Source organism: Amia ocellicauda, chromosome 2, assembly GCF_036373705.1.
Source record: "Amia ocellicauda isolate fAmiCal2 chromosome 2, fAmiCal2.hap1, whole genome shotgun sequence".
Taxonomy (NCBI): Eukaryota; Metazoa; Chordata; class Actinopteri; order Amiiformes; family Amiidae; genus Amia; species Amia ocellicauda.
The window spans coordinates 16,292,487-16,313,674 of record NC_089851.1 but is presented as its reverse complement, the minus strand read 5'-3'; the positions used below and the strand labels follow the sequence as shown (position 1 = coordinate 16,313,674).

The 21,188-nt window shown below is 35.9% G+C and overlaps 1 protein-coding gene across 11 annotated transcripts in view; it reads right to left on the bottom strand.

Annotated features, from left to right (window-relative positions):
- Positions 1-21,188, bottom strand: part of dtna (dystrobrevin, alpha) — a 103,413-nt gene that overhangs the window by 18,352 nt on the left and 63,873 nt on the right. For 5 of the 11 annotated variants that reach the window (XM_066719622.1, XM_066719627.1, XM_066719621.1 and 2 more), the window contains exons 7-15: positions 19,888-19,993; positions 18,945-19,111; positions 16,805-16,929; positions 12,237-12,320; positions 8,853-8,933; positions 6,327-6,419; positions 2,739-2,826; positions 1,592-1,692; positions 931-1,044 (exon numbers count right to left, since the gene is read on the bottom strand). In XM_066719622.1, the coding sequence (XP_066575719.1) occupies positions 931-1,044; positions 1,592-1,692; positions 2,739-2,826; positions 6,327-6,419; positions 8,853-8,933; positions 12,237-12,320; positions 16,805-16,929; positions 18,945-19,111; positions 19,888-19,993 (959 nt within the window). The remainder of the gene's footprint in view (positions 1-930; positions 1,045-1,591; positions 1,693-2,738; positions 2,827-6,326; positions 6,420-8,852; positions 8,934-12,236; positions 12,321-16,804; positions 16,930-18,944; positions 19,112-19,887; positions 19,994-21,188) is intronic. The other 6 variants (XM_066719625.1, XM_066719626.1, XM_066719628.1 and 3 more) reach the window with 3 other exon arrangements.

The following is a 21,188-nucleotide window of genomic DNA, read 5'->3' as shown; positions in this document are numbered from 1 at the left end:
AGCAACTGTTTTCTGAGGCAATGGGTGTTGCTATTCAATAATTTTGATAGTCAAGACTCATTCAGACAAAATACATTTATATTTGATAGGCAACAAAATCATATATCATGTATTTAAGGGACATATGAAGAAATGTATGTAAAAAACAAAGTATTCCCTTGAATATTGAATTGGCATAAATACCATGTTTCTTATGCATCCTATATTGGTTTCATTTTTTTATTGGCAGCTGTGTAAACAGAGGCTCTATTTCTAAAGCTCACAGAAAAGAAAACAAGTCAGAAATATCACCGTGTTGTCAAGGCAACAAAACACAAATACAAGTTTAGCATTCTCCTGGATAATAATCCAGCAATATTAAATTATATATTTCTGCAACAATTCTGCAATTGGCTGATCATATCTTTCTCAAACACTTAGGCATACCATTCTGCAGTATCCCTGGATGAGGATTTGAAGAGTAGTTTCATGCTGAACATTTTCAGTGAAAAACAATTAAATTAAACAAACAATAAATACACACACAATCAGACACACATTCACATGAACAATTCAAGATTTTCTTTAAACACAATTAGCTGGTGTAAGACGACAAGTACTGTGGCCATTTACTTAAAAAACATGGGTTAAATTTAGGTTTCCCTTTAGTCTTCCCTTGAGGGATTCCTTGAGTTACGAGGTGTTAGACTCTGAAGTCAATATATTAGTTTAGACAAAAACTGCTGCATTTAATACTTAAGGAGTTCCACGCCACTGGCCAGTGAATATGAGGAATCAAGGTGCTTCTTCCCATTGACAAAGCTGTGCAAGTGTCAGTGTGAAGGTGTGAGACAGTGGCTGACTGCGAGTGTGACTGGGGGGGTCCCACAGGGGTGAGGGTGTCAGTGTGGCTGTGCGTTACTGTGCCAGATGGCAGCGGCAGCTCTGTACCTGAGAAGCCGCAGCTCGGCCAGGAGGGTCGGGTTCTGCTGGGCCTTTTCCGGGGTGGGCTGAGAGGCCTGCTCGTGCTCCAGACGCAGCCGCTGAATTTCCTGCAGGATCTCCCTGGGAAAGACAAGGACAGCCAATCCAGTCACATGACCCTCTACACCAGAAAACCAACATTTACTGAATCTAATATCCTCCAAAATGAGAATGGATGTCGTGGAGGCTCCTGCATCAGTAAAGATGAAATGTAAAAGAACATTTCAGGAGAACTACTTGAATGTGTCAGTGTAACAATTTTTCCGACTGCATTTTCCAGCTGCCTGAATTCCACGGATTCTCCTCACTGGCTTCACTGACATTTGTACACTTGCAGAAATCATCTTGCACATTTTCTCTTATAAAAATAATAATACACAAAATACACCACAATGGAAGAAGTGAAAAACTCATCTTCAGGATACTTCATAAATCAGTATATTTTTGGAAAAGATATAAAAGGGAGAAACAATTACAAATTGAAGATGTTATTAAATGTTTATCAAGATGGCAAAGACAACAGATATTTGGGAGAGAGAAAATGAACCCATGATAAGTTTTCCATCAGTGTGTGGTGGAGATAATATTTAAACAAACAAACAAATAAATCTCACAAAACGTGTTTCACCTGTTTTTGTTTTCTAGTTCTGCAATGAGCTGCCGTTGCTGTTTGTTTGCATCAAGGGTGAAGGCAATTTCTGAAGCAGCCCTTTGCTGTTGAGCTTGTTGCTAGAGGAAAAATAAATAAATACAACAATATAAAATACATAACAATTGTAGGAATTACCTGAACAGCACTGCAATTTTGTTTCAGTAAGAAGAGACATAATGCAAAGACATGCTTCCGTCAAAGATTTGCAGAAATAGCTTTAATAAAAATATAATCAGAAACCGATCTAAGATTTCACAATTATGGCAAGAGGCTTAACAATTCCATAATTTCCCCCAAATCAGTCTCTTAAACCCAGGAAGTAGATAAAATACAAATAGAAGATGCACAGTAACCAGTCATATTTTATAACTCTACTCTCAGTCTTCATATTGCTTTCTGCAAGGTAAGATAAATATGCGTCTTCCCTGCTGCATATCTAACGAACGCGGATCTTCCCCTAGTGACATCATTCAAATAAGAAAAAACTAGGTATTCATAAATTCAAGAATCTCATCACAACAGCATGAATGGGGGATCAACATCAATAGCAGGTTTTATCACACGTATCATTACATCAAGCAGATGTCTGTCATGTGAAAAAGTCAGGTGGGGTGTGATCAGTATGATCTTGTAATGAACACAGTACAGCCATAAAATAAATAAACAAAAAATGTCAATTAGTGTCTAAAAGGGAGCATAACTAAGAAAAATTATGTCATGCATAAATAATACATTGGTACTTCTATAATTTAAACACCCCAACAGGTTTGCTTTTAATTTATTACAGTAAAAACCTTTCATTTTTTGTGATTTAAAATCAGTTTTAGTAGGTTACAATTCCAAGTGTTTCTTTATATAGTATTAAACATACTATATAAAGCTTATGTTTATCAAAAATACTAAATCCCGATCCCAAAGCCTTTATTCCTTTATTGGGTCAGATTGTCTTAGATTGGACATTTATCTTGGCAAGAGCTGGCGCAGTGACAAAGCTGACAAATCCAGGATATTGTCCCCAGCTAATGAGATCCCCCGGTTTCTTTGTCCGCACCCCCTCCCCACCGAGTCCAGAGTCAGGAAGGCTTTTCATTGCTTTATTGCATTGTACTGCGGTTTTTCTCACCGTTGACGCCGCATCTGCTGCGAGCCTTGCAGCGTAGCGTGCAATGAGCCGGTGTTCCTCATCCAGACGGCTTGTACTCTCCAGCATGCTGCCAGGCACAGGAAGTGAGGACAATCAAACACTTCACATTTCGACACAGGCCGCTCATCCCCCCTGGTTGTGCTGTACACGTGTGCCAGATACACTGATTGTATATTTCCAAGCATCAACATGTACGTTTTATAATTAGACACAAAACAAAAAGAAAGAACCAATTTATTAACATTAACACAAACATTCAAACAGAAAACCTAATTAATATGTTTATGTAGGGCAAATAATATTGAAATAACCATGTACATTTTATTAACATCTGGCAATGATAATTGTATTCCGTTGTGATCAGATCTATGTGTAAATCAAACATTAGCTGAATATATATTTATTTCATTAAGAAAAAAACAAAAACAGGTACAACCTATGGAAAACAATGCATAGAATAAGGTAATTTATCAATCAGAAATCTGGAAATGTACCCAGATTTTAGTGCCAGACCACAGTGCGAATAGGATTCTGCATAATTTCAATTTCAATACTAACAATGGTATTAATTGACATTAATGTTATTTTGCAATGTTTTCAAGTCTTACATATTTAGGGAAGTAAGAGTTTAAAGGGTAACTCACAAGTACATTAAAAACAAAACAGCATTTCTACCTTGCTGCTGTGGTTGTATTTAATTAAGATTTAATAATGCTCCAAAACACCTTCATGTTTCAAAACAATTCATAATGCCACCATGCCAAATTATCAAGTTCTTCCAGCTGGTGTCCTCAACCAGGAATCTTGGAGCTCTAATAATATTAATAATAATGGATGATCAATATTCCCATTATCCCTACCCACTATCTAGCAAAACATCAGTCAAAGGAAATGATGATGGTGAATATAGTTATAATCATTATTAAAAGTTGAATTCCCCCACTAAGGTCTTCTTAAATGAGTGCGTTTATTTAATTAAAGCAACTATAAAGGATACACATGTTTCCAAGTAGCCTATAACCCTACCTGTGACAATGTATGGCCATCCTTGTGAGAATGAATGTGTACAACCAGCATTTTAAAATTGCTTTCTATTGACTTAATGCAACCTTCACAATGTAAGTAGATAGTGTTATTATATAAAGCTATGTGAGCTTCAAGTGTTGCTCGACTCTATTCTGAGTGAAATTGGAGAAACGCAGGCTGATTGTATTGATCGTTTTATATCTATGGCGAGAGGTGCTGATACTTTTAACTGTTTGTCAAAATCAGAGCACTTAAATTAAACTTTTGTCCTTTTCTGTTCTATTCCACTTTCAATCCACCCCCCGAGGGATTGGGCATGCTTGGACACTAACATACCTGCCTAATGTCACATAGAATCACTTATGCATAATAATCCTAAACTAAATTAGACTGCAACTGCTTTGACTAATCTACAAATGATAGCCATTACCGATAGCCTGCATGCTACCACACATACATATTCAATCACATAATATGCAAAAATTACTGTTACACACAGAGTATCTACAGATGCGTTCAATTCTAGTGTTTATTGCAATGACAGTGAGTATAGCCACAATGTAATGTTAAACTGATTTAAACGTTAATGTCATTGACAAGTGACTTTAAAATCCTGTTGTCTCAACTTCTAGCTCCAATGTCCACTGAGCCATATGCTCACCTGAAAATGATCTAAGTTATTGGGCGTGGATATATTCCACGGTGCTCTGAATTATTTTGCACATAAATAAGTTACACACATTTAATAAGTAGATGCAGTGCTTATTACATAGCTTCCTATTCTGATATACCCAAAGATTTGAAGTAATATAAACAATAAATATATTACAGCACATTAACTACATCATGAATACGTATTACTTTTACTTTCAATTATAGACACACAAACACATATTTTGCATCCTGGCAACAGGATATGTATTGCAGTTCAGTATTTTTAAGAGAACGTCAGGAAACAGCAGTCTGCATTCACAAACACTTTTCCTTTCTGTTCCGATTAATACATATGACAAATTATTAAATAAATTAGCATGAAATTAAAAAATTAATTCCAACACTCTGAATACTGAATATTGTTTGCTGCCATAAGTACTGTCAGACGTCCAGGTGTTACAATTAATTTTCTGTTAAGCTTTTCTTTGATCCAACACATATGAATTGAATTGTCAGTAAACGACAGAACCTGACGTCAGTACGTGCTCTCCTACATCAAGTCAAGACAGTTGGATCAACTTGGTACATTATTATTATATAATCATTAAATACAATCCCAGCAGCAAGGTACAACATTTTTTTTTCTTTTTGTGTAGTTGTGAATCACCCTTTAAATATTGTATTATTTAAGGAAAATTAAATCAAGACAAATTATAGAAATATCTAGAAATATCATAAATATATCTCCAATACATCTACATATTTCCATGCATCATTTAAATATTATAAAATGTATTGTGCTGTAGAAATGATTACACAGTATGACAAGCCAAATTATAATTTAGAGATATATTTAATTAATTTTAAGATATCTTCAAATATTTCGAGATATCTCTAAATCATTTAGAGATATCTTTAAAAATCACCTTATTTAGATATCTCTAAATGGTTTGCAGATATCTCTAAATGATTTAAAGATATCTTGAAATGCATTTAGAGATATCTCTAAATGATAATTTGGCTTGCCATATGTATGTGCTTTTGGCACACCATTGATCCAAAAAGTTAAATAGCTATTTTACAAAACAATGAAACAATTAAATATGATGCATATCAAACTGCCCAGCCTTACACTGACCATCCATTTTACATATTAAAAATGATACAGGACACAGGTTGTGCAACACTACATTCTAAAACCACTTTTCAGATGAAATTATATATAGGCCACATACATAAACAAATAGTAGCAGCTGCGACAAAAGCTTAGTATTCTGACAAGCTGGAACATCATTGAATCAACAGAGCCTCCATTTTTAAGGAAATACAATAGACGTATATTACAGAATACATGTATCAGAATACAAACAAATCACTGATTCAAAAGCACAAGTCCAAGCACAAAGTCTGAAGTTATTTTCCTATAAAGATAAAACTCTGTTTGCCAAATGTTCACAATTTATTCTCTTGAAAAATCCACAGAGACTTAAACCATGCCAACCATGCTTAAAAAGATGCCAACACACAAAACCAATGAAAATAAAGCATAAGAGGATGACCCTTAAAATATCTTCAAATTACAAAATATAATAGATATTAAGGAATGTCTTTCATAATCAGGAAGATATTTAGACACCTCACCAATATTTCAATTCCACCATCTGAAACCAGCGCGAATAGCAAACTAAAACTGAATGATGAACAACAAAAGAAAGAAAGATAGCAAGCTCAAGTTTTAAACCTATATTGCACTACTGCCCTCACTCATTTACCCAATGGTATACATTGCAAAATGTATTGGTGAGATATTCAGAGCGTCTCAAAGGCAGGTTCAGTCGCTGCTTTAGTTCCCAGTAGTGCTGTCACCTTTGGGAAACCTGCACTAACCGTGTGGGGTTGCTGTGGAGCAGATTGACATACAGCCCGATGAGCACATGTTCATCAGCCAGTCTATCGGCAACCTCTAGGCTGTAGTTTAACCTAGAACAGTGCAGTTATCCAGACAGACACAGAAATAACAAGAAAAGTGAGAGCTTTATGAGAAAACAACAACACAAAAGAAACTAACTGTGGGCAAAGTGTTTTCATTGTGGAACCAAAATATTGTAACAGGACAATATGCAATACTAATTTTACTATATGTGTGATGTATTGAGTACAAGGCATTTCAGAACAAAATGTAAATAGGCTTCTGAATCCATAATTCAATACATTGCAAGTAAGTATTTTGAAAAAAAAAAAAAAAAAAAAAAATATATATATATATATATATATATATATTAAGGATAAGAAAAATATATAAATATGTTAAAGCAAAACAGTATTATAAGAGCTGTAATTTTCCACATACATTTGGGAAATGCGATGACCATAACATTAAATAATTTTAAACTTTAAATTAAGTATACTTAAATTCATACAAAGCTCTGCCAGTAGAGATTTATATATATGTATTTTGCACACTATTACTATTACTGCTACTACAATTATCTAACAACAGCCAAAACAAAACTCTTAAGAGGTTTGTGCATAGCCATACTAAATCAGTTCTATAACATGTTTGTAAACAGACATCACAAAATCCCACCTGGGTTTCAATTAATGCATGCACATCTAATTTGTTAAGGAAGAGGTTAGTAACTGGTGACTAGACAACATTTCCCACTCCTAGAGATCTGTAACCTATCTAATCCCACTCACAGGAGAACTCTCATTTCAATCCATTTGCATGTGTCTGCCTTCCCCAAAGCTTGGCTCTGTTCATTACAATTGTGAATGGTTTGGCTATTTTCCCCCGGTGTAGTAGTTCACCAGAAACATGTGGAGGACTGCGCTCCTGGGGAATATTTTATTATCTTCTTTAAAACCATACGCCGTTGCTTGAATATAAAATAATAATCAGCATCAATTCAATGTAACAGTCTGAACATAAGATTTTAGCGGAGTATTCAGCCTAAATTTGTTATTGCATTTTTTGGATAATTTTTCTGAATCTTTCTGGAGAGAGAATCCACAAAAAACTTTAAAAGCTAGTTACTGACCAACTATGGTGAGTAATTATTCTTCTGTTAAATGTTTTTTTTTAATTTTTTATATATATATTATTGCTCTAGTAATTATGTATTTCTTTACAGGTCCTGTATTTAAAAAAAAAAATGGTAGGAAAAACCAATCTGTAGGATGTTAACTCAAATATAATAATTACTGCACTAAAAACAAGATAATTACATACTATTATTAGATACATTATTTCAATTTGTGTCAAATGCAGTTTGGAATGAGCGATGTTTATGAGATATCTACTTCAACCTTGTTGGTGTTTCAGTTCACATAATACAAAGTTCTGAGTATGTGGAATAACAAGCAATACAATTATAATTATTTTGCATACAAATGGTTCTATGAAAGTATCGAGACCATTGCCAATGATTAGAAAGCATGATAAGAATCAAATGCATTTCAAATAAATAACGCCAATCAGTTTAGTTTTATTATCAGACAAATAAGTACAAATAAGTATAGAATAGTGTGTGATATATGAGGCATTACAAGTTTGACAGAAATTATACTTTAAGAAATGCTGCCTTAAATTGTACAGTGTGGAAGTGGGCAGATAGTACTGAACCGCTCTATTACCCTCTACTGCGTTTGTCAGAAAATTAAGATTATGCACAATATTCAATTGTATTTAATGCCATTCTGAACAAGTTCTTCCATTGTACTGGTGTTCTGTACATCGGGGTATTAAGCTAGCAGTCCCTGTTACTGTTCACAGGGGTTCATGTTGCTCTGCAAGAGATTCAAACTAAACTAATTCAAATCTCATTATCTGGCTACATTTGCAACTGGGAAATCTAAATTGAGCTTCAATAAAAAAGTATTCCATAAAATGCAATTCTGTGAAGGTGTTAGAGATTAAAGATTAATACAAAACTTATTACAAAAGATAGTTTTCATAGCGTTCTATATTTGGAACTATATTTTAAACACAATTTATTGCTACTGTTCCAGTTGCATGTATTGGAACAAATACATTGTTAGAAAGACAAACAGAAGGTTAAACTTATTATTTTAAGGATGCTTAAATCAAACACTGTCTAGCCACCTTATTAGGATCTGTAACACAGATCAGGAAGAGATTACTGATATAGTCTTGGCACCATCTCTCATGATTGGGATAAATGAGTAAAACTGTGTGTGATCTTCAAAATACACTGAAGTAAATTTCATCTGAGCTTCCTTTAAATCAGTGTCAGGGTGATAAAGCTACAAGAAGGACCTAATAAAGTGGCCACACAATGCAGAAGACCGTTACTGAAGTTAGAGACAAAATACTGTAGTACTGCAAGTGCAAACACTAAATATCACGGACAAAACACACCCACACACACAGACCACCTGCATGTCACTTACCCTTTCCCTTTCAACAAAGTTGGAGCAGCCCTAGCCAAGAGTTTGCTCTGTTCTACTTCATTATTCTTGGTGTTAGGTAAGCTTTTTAAACAAACAAACAAACAAATAAACAAACAAACAAACAAACAAAGAGAGTGACACAGCAGCAAATAACTAAAGTGAGTGAGCAGAGGGAAGACTAACAACAAGAAAAAGCAAATGCAGAATGAAAAAAAAAAAGATATATAATAAATACATGAAAGGGATTTGAATATAATCTGCAGCAAGTGGGCATGTGCTGGGAAATGACCAATAGGAAAAGAATGTGAATTAGGGAGCGCAAATTAAAAGTGTGCAGCGGAGGGTGTTGAGTAACTGCTGCTATTTACTACTGGGAAAGGGCAAGAGATCCTGACTCACGTCCTTAAACGTCCTGGAGCATTGTATACATAAAGGTATTCAACTAATATTCATTCCCTGAGTTTGGGTGAAAGGATTTCTTTCATTCAAAAAAATGCTTCACTGATTATTTCTCAAGGTATTCAACAATGCACAATTACCACCATTGTACCAACAAGTGGGAAAGATCCAGTTTGGTTCTGAAATTTGCTCTTGTAATAATAACTTTGTATACACGAACCACCGCTCCCTGAGATGCCCATTCCTAGTCTGCTTACAAATGCGATGAGGGAAGAAGTACGTATTACTTGCAGGAACACAACTTTGCCCCCACATTTCTCTCTCACAGGAGATTCCAAGGTTACTGTAAATGATAGTCTTGCTACACAACCATTTTTTCTCCCGTCTTTTAATATTACTACAAAATTAAACATGAGAAGGGAAACACACAGCAGGTTTAAATAAAACATGATTTTTGTTCTCCAATTGGACAGGTGCTTTCTCATACAATCAGCCGAGAAAACACAAAAAAAATACACCACCAACAACAACAAAAAGACAAAAATAACAAACAAGTCATACACAAGGATGCTACAAGGTGCTAGGTCACCTAAGTATTTAAAACAATTAACAACCAGCTTATATTAGTAAGAAACATAGCAGACAAAGAAAAAAAAAACAGCTAATTTTACCAAACAGTGAGGTGTAACTGGACTGCAATTAAAGAAGTTGGCAATAGCCTGTAGTCAGCTCCTCAAATTAAACTATAACCTCTGCAGCTACCAAAGTCTTTTGTTTCTCGTTCACTTGTGAGGACAATTAATGGTAGTATTTAGAAGAAGAGGAAGGACCAAAGGAAACAAACAAAGACAATCAGATGGGAACAACATATCTACAGTACTCATACATCAAAGCACTGACTCATACAACTAATGGTTAAAAAAAATACATTTTGCTTTCGAAAGTAATTAGTCTGAAGTGAAGCAGTGCAGAAAACAGTCACAATGCAGAAAGATGGGGCGTTGCAGGCGGTATGACTCAAGACCACTGGCCCTTGACAAAGCACGTCATCTCTAGCCAAACTACAAAGCACAAGAGTTATTTGCCATGTGAGCTAATGGTTAAGTACAACAACTACGTTACTACATCAAGTGCGTTTTTTCTCGCATACTGACCGTGAGTCGCTGATTAGCTGACTTACATACAGGTTTATTAGAGCATGCTCATCATCACCATCACCATCCTCATCATCAGTCATTGGACTGGGGGGGTGTGCACCCTCACACCTAAACAATTCAAGCAGTGAGGCCCGTGTTAGGCAGCAGAACAGCACGAGACACGCAGAGAGGTGTTCACAACAGGTCACCAGTGCCGGGTTGGAAAGAACAGACAAATAAAACACTGCAATGCATTCGGCTCTGTGGATGAACACGATCTGCACATGTTAAGGAAAAATAACAAAAACACGTGCAGCTTTTAGTAACAAATAATGTTTTCCTAACTCATAACCTTTCAACTCATGACAGATTTTTTTTTTTTTAATGTTTTCTCTCTGTATTTCCAAATAGACTACCATTAACAACGGATTTCACAGTTTTCTGCTGATGTTTCCTTATCTTGAATGAACCCTTTTCTAGAGGTATTTATTCATTTGTTTTTCCTGTGAACGCTCGGCTGGTTACCTATTGCTATTTTTAAGACTTTTTAAGGGATGGTTACCACCTTTGACATTATTTCTGTATTAGTCTGTCTGTGCTGGTTTTAAGTCAATCAACTTTAATGGCTCCAAATAATTTGGCTTCTTTCGTGTGTATTTCTCCTACTCCATCGTACCATTCTGTGTCTCACAGCAAGTGTCTCAGAGTCTCTCACAATAGTGCTCAGAATGGCTAAACCTCATGGTCCCATCAGCATCACAATTCTAACTACAGAAAAAGTACTATTTTCCTTTAAACAATCAATATTGCAGACTCACTCACTCACACTAGCAATCTGTGACTTTGTCCTTTTCCTCTTTGCTTCTCAATAGATGCCCATCATATTAATCATATTCACAATTCTTCTCCAAACTTCCCAAGCCCTCCACTGCACTTGCTTGGATTACATCCCTGACCTCCTTTTCCCTTCATCTATGGGATGCCAGCTTCATGTACATTATTTTTTAATCTTGTGGATTACTTGATAGTACTTTCTATGTATGTATCTCTTTCACTGTACTTTTACTGTGCCTGTCCTAACTGGTAACTGCCTTCTGTGTATTCTGGATGTTTGGGTGTCAGGGGTATATTGTGTGGCCCTAATGATTTGCTGCAGTCTGTGCAGTCTGAAGACAATTATAGAAAACAGGGCAGTACAAGCCGCAAACACTGCTGTCTGCTGGAAAAACCTTAGGGAATTACACACACATACACACATATATTTAAGAAACGAAGCAACATAAAAATCAAACTGATTTTGATGTACGAAATAAGTAAGTGAGCTTTAGAAATGGAAATACTTAAGTCTTGTTTATCACTTACATGCAAAATCAGTTTAGAAAAAAAGAAAGGTTAAAGCAACTGCAGATAAAAGGGTCTGGATAAGTGGAACTGACACTGACGAGCTTTTATTTCCCACCCAGTAACTTGTCCTAATCTTTCACACGTTAAATCGAATATCAGATTTACAGTTTTCGTGAAATCTACCTATATGTTAAACCTTGCAAACTAAGATGTTCCAGAATAATTAATGCACATATTTCCTTTCCTTTCCATGACGAGTAATCCCACTTACTTTCATTAAAAAGAAATGAACCCCCTCCCCCCAGCAGTAACCAATCAATTGACCATTATCAAGAGTGAAGAGTTCTGTGCTTCGCTTATTTCTGACTAGAAGGCTAGCCTTCATTATGTAATTAATACACAGAATTTGAAGTGATTTAATTAGAGGCTTCCAGATGAAAGGTTTTGCACTTGCTGGACTCCCTTGCCTCACAGTCTGCAGTGGTCTTATGAAACCATTGCTCACCTTTTACTTGTGAAAGGGCTTCCTGAGGTGGGAACAGAGTGAGAGAACATCGAGTCATTCATGCTGTTTACGGGTCTCGGTGGCCTGGTGAACAGAAAGACATCATAATTCCTTTAATAGTTCATCCGCCAGCTTTACACGTCTCAGGAGCATTTTTAACACAGCCGTGGAAGGCAAACATTAAAACAATTGTATGTGTTTTACAGCATAATCATATACTCTTTTCCATTGGCAAACTGAGTTCATTAGGGAGGTGGTTTAGTTGAGATCTATGGATCTATGATGGTGTCCTGTCTTAAAACATGGTCACCAAACTAGGGTAGAACTGGAGATAAAGATGCTCATTTCCATTTGCAATCATCTGAAGCACAGCAGGCGGTGGCACCTTCATAACCCAGCTTAAAGGGCTAGTGTGCATTTCTGCCATTTTAAATAGACCTGATGTGTACATATCAGACATTAGAGAAGAAGGGGTTAAAGCACATTCAGCCAGTGTACCCACCCACCAGCAGGGAGATGGGAATCAAAAATAAAGGCTGTCAGTCCAAAACCCATGAGCCAACTATTCAACACATTTTTATGAGAAAATATATAAATATAAAAATATAATCTATAAGAATATAATTATTTTTCAACCCATTTGAGAATAGGTTACTATACCAGGTTTAGACTGACTGAAGGATCCGAGTGTCAGAATGTGAAACCCAAACCAATTTTAACATTCAAACACTAGAAAAACAAAGACAAAGCTTTAGTGGCAGTGTGCCTGTGTGCCATCCTAATCAGACTTCAGTCCAACTGATTGACAGATCTTTGCGGAGCCCATTATACCAGCAAATCATGTAATTTGCAAATCAGCCTCTTAATTAGAGAGGTGCGCATGTGGAGAGCGATTTATCTTCAATGGAGTTCTCCCCTTATAATCACATGGCGGCGAAGCCCACACAATAAAAGGCTACCCATCCAATTACAGTCATTTCAGAACACAAGAACATTATAATAGAGAGTTGTCTTTAAAAAAAAATGCTACTATGGGGGGACATAGTTCTTGACCAATGAAGAGGAAATTAAATACATTTCCAAGTTCAAGTGCTCCTTATCTATTAGAGTCAGGCCCAGTGCTTACTTGAAGAACTGTGGGTCTACTGGCTTCTCCATTTCTTTTCACTCTCTCTACTAAAGAGTTTTATAGCCTCACTGAATTGGCTTTGTTTTCCACCTTTTGTTGCAAGGATTGTGGAGAAAGAAAATCTAAACTACTGTAGATAACAGAGTCTGCAGCCCATAATGAAGATATAACAATCACGGTAAATCACTTTGAAAAGAGACATCTTTATCTTGTTTAACTCTCGAGTTCAACCGGACAAATCTGTGTCCTATGTTAATCTAACAGAAAACAGAACAGGACTGAATATGGCTGCAACCTTCCCTATCAGACGTTTATCTTTTGATGCTTCTTCCTTGTCTCTTTGCCTGTTATACAAGGTCATATTCAAAAGCCTAGCTATATCTAAGCTCTGTAACAGAAAGCTGTGAGTACAGTACTGGACCTGCCAGAACGCTAGAGTAGAACTACCTTGCTTATTGAGAGATTACTGGACAAGAAGGGCTCATACATAAAAACACTAAACTATAACTAAACTATATAAAAGTATTATATTTCACAATCCCCAGTTATTCAGATGATTGTTCTAAATTAATTCTTAATAAACACCTACTTAATTGATATAGAAGCTCCACAGTTGTGTTGCTATTATTCAATTATGTTGAAAACTTTAAACAGATACTTACCAGGTGTCACTTTTGTGCAGCAAAGAAAAGCAAAAATGTTGTTAAAATTAAATCAATATCATTTTGAAATTGAACCCTTCTAATCACTAAGAGGAAATATTCTACTATAATTATCTCTCTCTCTCTCTATAAAAAAAACAGATTAAATGGTAAACTTCTTGAAAATATGTAATACTATATTTTTTCTGTATGCAACAGAAATAGGATAATGATTCAGACAACAAGCTAGATGTGAGGAGACTAAAAAGAGTCAGCATTTTTCGGTTTTCTTTTTCGGATTTGATTGGAACTGAAACTGCAGACTTATTATTAATGACAAAATAGGTCTGCATATGTTTGCTTAATTGCTCAGAAGAGATTTCTTTCTTGTAGTACAAACACTTTAGCACCTTTGTGTTGAAAAAGCAAACAAACCGTCTTTATTGGAAACATCTGTATTAAACCGATGAGAGACACTAAGGAATTGAATATTGTAACTGGAAGGTGAAAATGTAAAAATGCATTAATGGAACAGTGCAAAAATGAGGATATGAATGAATAAACTTGAAAATATGTTAATGCACCAAGGGGTTAGCTTCTTCTTCGAAATGATCATCAGTGCCAAAGGCTTGTTAAATTTACATAGAATTCACACAGTCAAACTAACAGTTTTCTCTTGTCAAGACACAAACAGACAGAAAAGCAGAGATATTCTATATCTCAACACCATCAGCCTGTATCGATGCACTGCTGGATGAAGACCTCCCCAAGATGTTTCCCCTGGATCTACAGCTTCTCCTTCCATGTCACACCTGCAAAGTTTATGATATCATCTGCCCTTATTTTATGTGGTCGTCTACTAGGTCTTTTAAATCTCATGGTATCCATTCAATAGCTTACTTTGTCCATCTTTGATCTGTTCTTCTGAAGATGTGTCCGGCCCATTGACATTTTAACATATTTCTCTCATTCAATGATGTCACATATTTTAGTTTGTTCTCAGGTCCATTAATTTATTTTTCTATCTCCTCTATCTGTACTCCAAGCATACATCTCACCATGCTCCTTTGTGTCATCCACAGTTTCTGTATAATTTTTGCATTAAGTGACCAGGTTTCACAGCCATAAGTGAGCACTGGTAGTATGCATTGATCAAATACTTTTCTCTTCCGGCAAGTGGATAGATTTCCAAATGCACGTTTCTTCCAAATGCACTCCATCCCATTTTTTCTCTTCCTGATTTATCCAATAATATCTCTGTCTGCACTGATTTGTTGTCCAAGGTAGACATAACTTTTGATTTCTTTGAGTATCCGTCAATTTACTTCAATTTTCTTAGATTTAACAAAGCTGTGAAGCATGACTTTTGTTTTACTCAGGTTCATTTAAAGTCCAGTTGTCTTGCTTGCAGCAGAGAATTCTTGAAATTGAAGCTGCAGCTCCTCAAGTGTTTTTGTAAATATGACAATGCCATCGGCAAATCATAAGTTGTTCAAACAAGCTCTGTTTAACTTGATTCCTTTTAATTCACAGTCCAAAGTCTTGAACACTTCTTGAAGAGTTGACGTAGTCCTTGATGTATTCCTTTGCAGATCTTGATCTTGTCAGTGTCTTGGTGGAGTTGAATTGTTGATGTAGCATTGTGGTAGATATATTTAATAAGAGTTATACAGGTTTCCTCAATTGTTTGATTTCCTAGAGCTCTGAACACTGAGTGTATATACTGAATCAAATGCTTTCATGTAGTCAACAAAGCCCAGACACAGAGGAAGCTCACATTCTTTGCATCTTTCCGATATTTCTCATAAAACTTGTATATGATCCATCGTGTTATCTATATATATATTAGTCCTGCAGAGAAGCGAGACATGGAGAGATGTCCCAACTATACACACAAAACCATTAATATGAGACAACTTATACAAAACAGAGCCACATTTAAGATAAAGTAGAATGTCTTAGTAGTATATATTAGGTGTAAAACCGTTTTCTTTTTTTTTGTAGGGCTCTCTCACTTCGCCAGCAATTTCAAGACAATTACAAATATTTTAAAATGTTTATATTAATACATAAAACTAGCATGCATTATTTTTTGTTGTATGTATTGCATTTCTAAGAAAAAAGTAATTTGTGTAAACTGGTGACACCCTAAAGCATGTCTGGATTATATATAAAAAAACTACAGTAGTGGCTCTGTACCATTTAGGAGGGCATTGTGAGTTTGCAGCTGCACACGGGAGCTACATGACAACATGAGAGGTGCTTCAACAGGTGAGGTAAAGATAAGAAAAACCTTCAGATAAACCCGATATCCTCAGAGCAGGCCGAGCCACAATGCGATCACATTTACAGAGACGCAGTGGATTATTTGTAATGCTCGATAGTCTCTTTAAAGTCACAATCTGAAATCTTGCTAAGATGATAACAGCAAAGTAAGGCTGAGACTCCAGAGCATCAGAGTAAGAGGTTCCACCAGTCGAATGTCAGTTCTAACTTATCCACCCCCCACAAATATGAATTTATTATGGGAATGGATTTTGAAACCTCTTGACTCAGCTACAGAACAGGAATTTTGTATTCAGCTCATTATCCAAGGCTGCAATTCAATACACGGTGCTGCTTGTCACAAGCACTCTACTTACAGTTGCTTTCATAAAAGCTATGATGTACTTGTATTGATCCACGTTGAATTAACACCTACATAAATAACCAAAGCAGCATCTGAAAAAGATGATGATATGCTCAGAAGACACAGTAACCTTTGCATAAAGCAGGCAGGCTCTGATATAGATACTTACACAATGTGAGCCAGGTTTAGGGGTTTTTCGGGCTGGTCAGGGAACATTGGGTGCAAAGGCTCGCGGCTGGAAGCACAGCTTAGGGACTTGCTAAGTGCATTAGTTAACTTCTTAGCGGGAGATTTCTAGGAGGAACAAGGAGGCTATAAGTGATTTGGGATGCAGAAGCAGAACTAACAATTCCAAGAAGCTGAACATAATACAGTGTCATCAAATAAACAACTTTTAAAAAATTAATTAGCCAAAACAAAGAAAAATAAGCAAACACAAAAAGTGTGTTGCAGCTAGTGTAAATGGGTCTACTCTAGAAGAAATATACACATTTCATTATTATACTGCAGAATAGTTATGAGTTCAGTGCATGCATCTATGTTGTAAGACAAATGCAAATTAACGAATCACTAATACAGAAATAATTTTGTATCAGAGATATGTTTTGAAATGCATTATCTTCTTAGGAGATGCTGGCATCTTTCTAAGCAGACTGCAATACATTTATTTCAGCATTTTCTTGTTTTTTCTGATTTCATGACTGACTGTTTGAAGTCACGAATTATCATGCAATGATACTACACAAATATCCACATAAGAGCCTAAGTCTTTGTCTTCCATCTGAAAACGTCTGGATACATGCAACAAACATATTTGTTTTTTTAAATATTGTTATTAACTTATCCAGAGTTAGGCAACTGTGAATATGGTGCTATTGGTATTTTCTGCATTAGTTAATACATTTGGTATGATGTTATTTTGGACTACACAAAGTCAAAACGTGGCAAAGTACAAACCTGCCCTCTATCGCAATTTAATTTATTATGAGAAGCCAATTTCAACTACTTATATATTAAAATGTGATAGTGTACATACAAGTTTGTAATTTCTGATTCATGGCTGGGTGGCTTTTGATTTGGTCTAGCTCTTTGTTGTGTAAATAGAAATATGTCTTCTTCCTAGTATGGTGAAAATGAACTTGAAATGAATGATAGGAAATCAAATATTTACAACAATTATTTCACTTAAGATTAAATACACAGAATATGATAAATAGTCAGCAACAGCAAACAAAAATTTAAAATATTAATGAAAGAGACATAGTGGAAATGTGTTATCAGGGTTATATTTTTTAAGAGCGGGATTCATTTATAGTCCAAGACATTCAATTTAAAGACGTGTACAGGTACATACACATATGTAACTTTACTGCTGTTTTCTAAAAACCTTGACCTTCATGATTTTTGCTCTGTTGGATTTGTTTCAGTCTAGTCCCATATAAAAATGTGTCTGTTATACCTAGTCATATTACATTCACAGAGTTAATATTACTTAATTCACACAATGTCACAATGTTGGCAACTGAGCACTTTCCTCAGGGAGGTAGGCCTTGAACAACAAACTATAGCATGCTTATAAGAACATAGAGTATGTAGGATGTGGTCATGTTATGAGATCACACACTACACTAAAGCAAAATGTTAAGCAAGTTTAAATTGTCTCCAGGTGTCCTTATTATGTCATACTAATTAATATTATTAATTATATATGTGAATTGTATTCCACAAACCTATCCAAAAATGACAACTACAAACAAGATTATACAGTGTAGACTGAAATATTAATAATAATTTTAAAAAAACCCAATGCAGTTGTAAATCTATCTGTATCATACAGATACACTAATTAGGTAATTTGTATAAAAATAATAATAATATCTTGAGATTAACTATTCTCAGCATCATATTTAATGAAGCTGTATTAAAATGAGGCACGGCTCTCCATGTATATAAATCTGTTTATTGACTAGAACTATGATAGCTCTGCAAATGGTATCAACAGCTTCAGTGTTCAAATTGGCGGTCTATTGACTGATCGTCATGATTGCGAAGGCAGAAAACCAATGGCTTTCACCTTTGACTGAACTGTACCACAGTACCCATTTGATCTCTAAGCGATCTGGCTTTCCAAAGGTCACTTTACACTGAGAAACGCATCGAAAGCCTAGGATATTTATGCTACATGCAGTTTATTTAACCCCCATTCTTAAAAACACACACACAAAAACAACAAAACATTGCATTGTGATGCTCAGCAGAGCAGAGAATGCTGTGCAAACCAGTTAAATGCAGCTGCAACCTTTTCTTACCCATGATGTATATTCCTTCATTTGGTGCTGGTTGCTATGGGAACCACTCGCATGTCCCCTCCAGAAACAGTCCTGACAAAGCTGGTAATTATGACACTGCTGGCAGCGATAGCGAAACCCCATCATACTCTCACTATGGCAGTACGAACACTCAACAGGGTGAAAGACTAGAGGGGGGGGAAGATAAGGACATCAAAGTTGTGTTTGCGTACTGGGAAACAAATAGGAATGTCATATCTTTCTGAATCTTGAAATGGATAACCATGGAAAAATCATTAGTGATTTTTAAAATGTCTCCCTTAACTACACAGATATACTGGATTCCTGTGACTTAATTGTCACATGACTCTAGCATCTGACCAACTCTGGGATAAATACCCAATATTCAATGCATGCTTTTATCTGCGCCTCTTCCCAATAACTTACACGTAGCAGAAGTTAGTTCTGAAATGATTTAGTGTCGGTTAGTCTGGGGGAGGAATACAGATTTCAGCCCACTATCTGAGGTGCACTCAAATAACATGGTTTAGCGTCTGCTGACTGTAACCATGGATAATTTATAGGTTTTAGCACAGTATAAAAACAGAAGATATTTTATCATGTTTCAATGTTTAATAGTGCACTCAGGATATGCTCATAAAATCAGGATTATTTAAAATAATACCATTTTAGGGACATGCTGAGATCCTCTGTGGAGGTAAAACATACAAATATGGCCATGCAAAGCTCAATTTAGTTTCTTGATATTTTATTTAAATTTGTACAGAAAAATAGGATGATATTAATATATTAGAACATTTACATTGGTTACATTTGATTAAAATCTACTATTGAGTTTGTGTTCATTTATTAGTATTAGATCAGAATTGCCTAGTAAACGTGTTCTGTTCTGTCAGCGGGCAATCACCCTGCTTTAGAGATTGCTGTGACATATGTAGCTCACCATTTTCTACATTTGCCAGGCGGTGCATTAGTGGTAACCAGACCAGACACTGAGGAGGTGGGTCAGACATGAGGGTGTCCAGGAAAGTGTTGAGTGTGACCTTTTTCTGTTAATCACGAGAGAGGGATAAATACCACTGTTAGACAAATACTGTACAGATATCAGTGCAGGGAGTATTTGAGTTGTAGATTGAAAAGCAGTTAATAACTTACTGGTATGTCTTTAATCAAAGTAATATCATCACACAAATATAACGCAGAATATACATATATATATACACACACACACACTACCATTCAAAAGTTTGGGGTCACTTAGAAATGTCCTTGTTTTCGAAAGAAAAGCAAATGTTTTGTCCATTGAAATAACACCAAATTGATCAGAAATACAGTGTAAACATTGTTAATGTTGTAAATGACTATTGTAACTGAAATGTCTGATTTGTAATGGAATATCTACATAGGCATACAGAGGCCCATTATCAGCAACCATCAGTCCTGTGTTCCAATGGCATGTTGAGTTTGCTAATCCAAGTTTATCATTTTAAAAGGCTAATTGTTCATTAGCAAACCCTTGTGCAATTATGTTTGCACAGCTGAAAACTGATGTGCTGATTAAAGAAGCAATAAATCTGGCCTTCTTTAGACTAGTTGAGTATCTGGAGCATCAGCAATGTGGGTTCGATTACAGGCTCAAAATGGCCAGAAACAAATAACTTTCTTCTGAAACTCGGCAGTCTATTCTTGTTCTGAGAAATGAAGGCTATTCCATCCGAGAAATTTCCAAGAAACTGAAGATCTCGTACAACACTGTGTACTACCTTCACAGAACAGCGCAAACCGTCTCTAACCAGAACAGAAAGAGGAGTGGGAGGCCCCGGTGCACAACTGAGCAAGACGACAAATACATTAGAGTGTCTAGTTTGAGAAACAGACGCCTCACAGGTCCTCAACTGGCAGCTTCATTAAATAGTACCCGCAAAACACCAGTCTCAACGTCAACAGTGAAGAGGCAACGCCAGGATGCTGGACTTCTAGGCAGAGTTGCAAAGAAAAAGCCATATCTCAGCCTGGCCAATAAAAAGAAAAGATTAAGATCAGCAAAAGAACACAGACACTGGACAGAGAAAGATTGGAAAGAAGTGTTATGGACAGACGAATCTAAGTCTGAGGTGTTCAGATCACAAAGAACATTTGTGAGATGCAGACCAAATGAAAAGATGCTGGAGGAATGCTTGACGCCATCTGTCAAGCATGGTGGAGGCAATGTGATGGTCTGGGGGTGCTTTGGCGGTGGTAAAG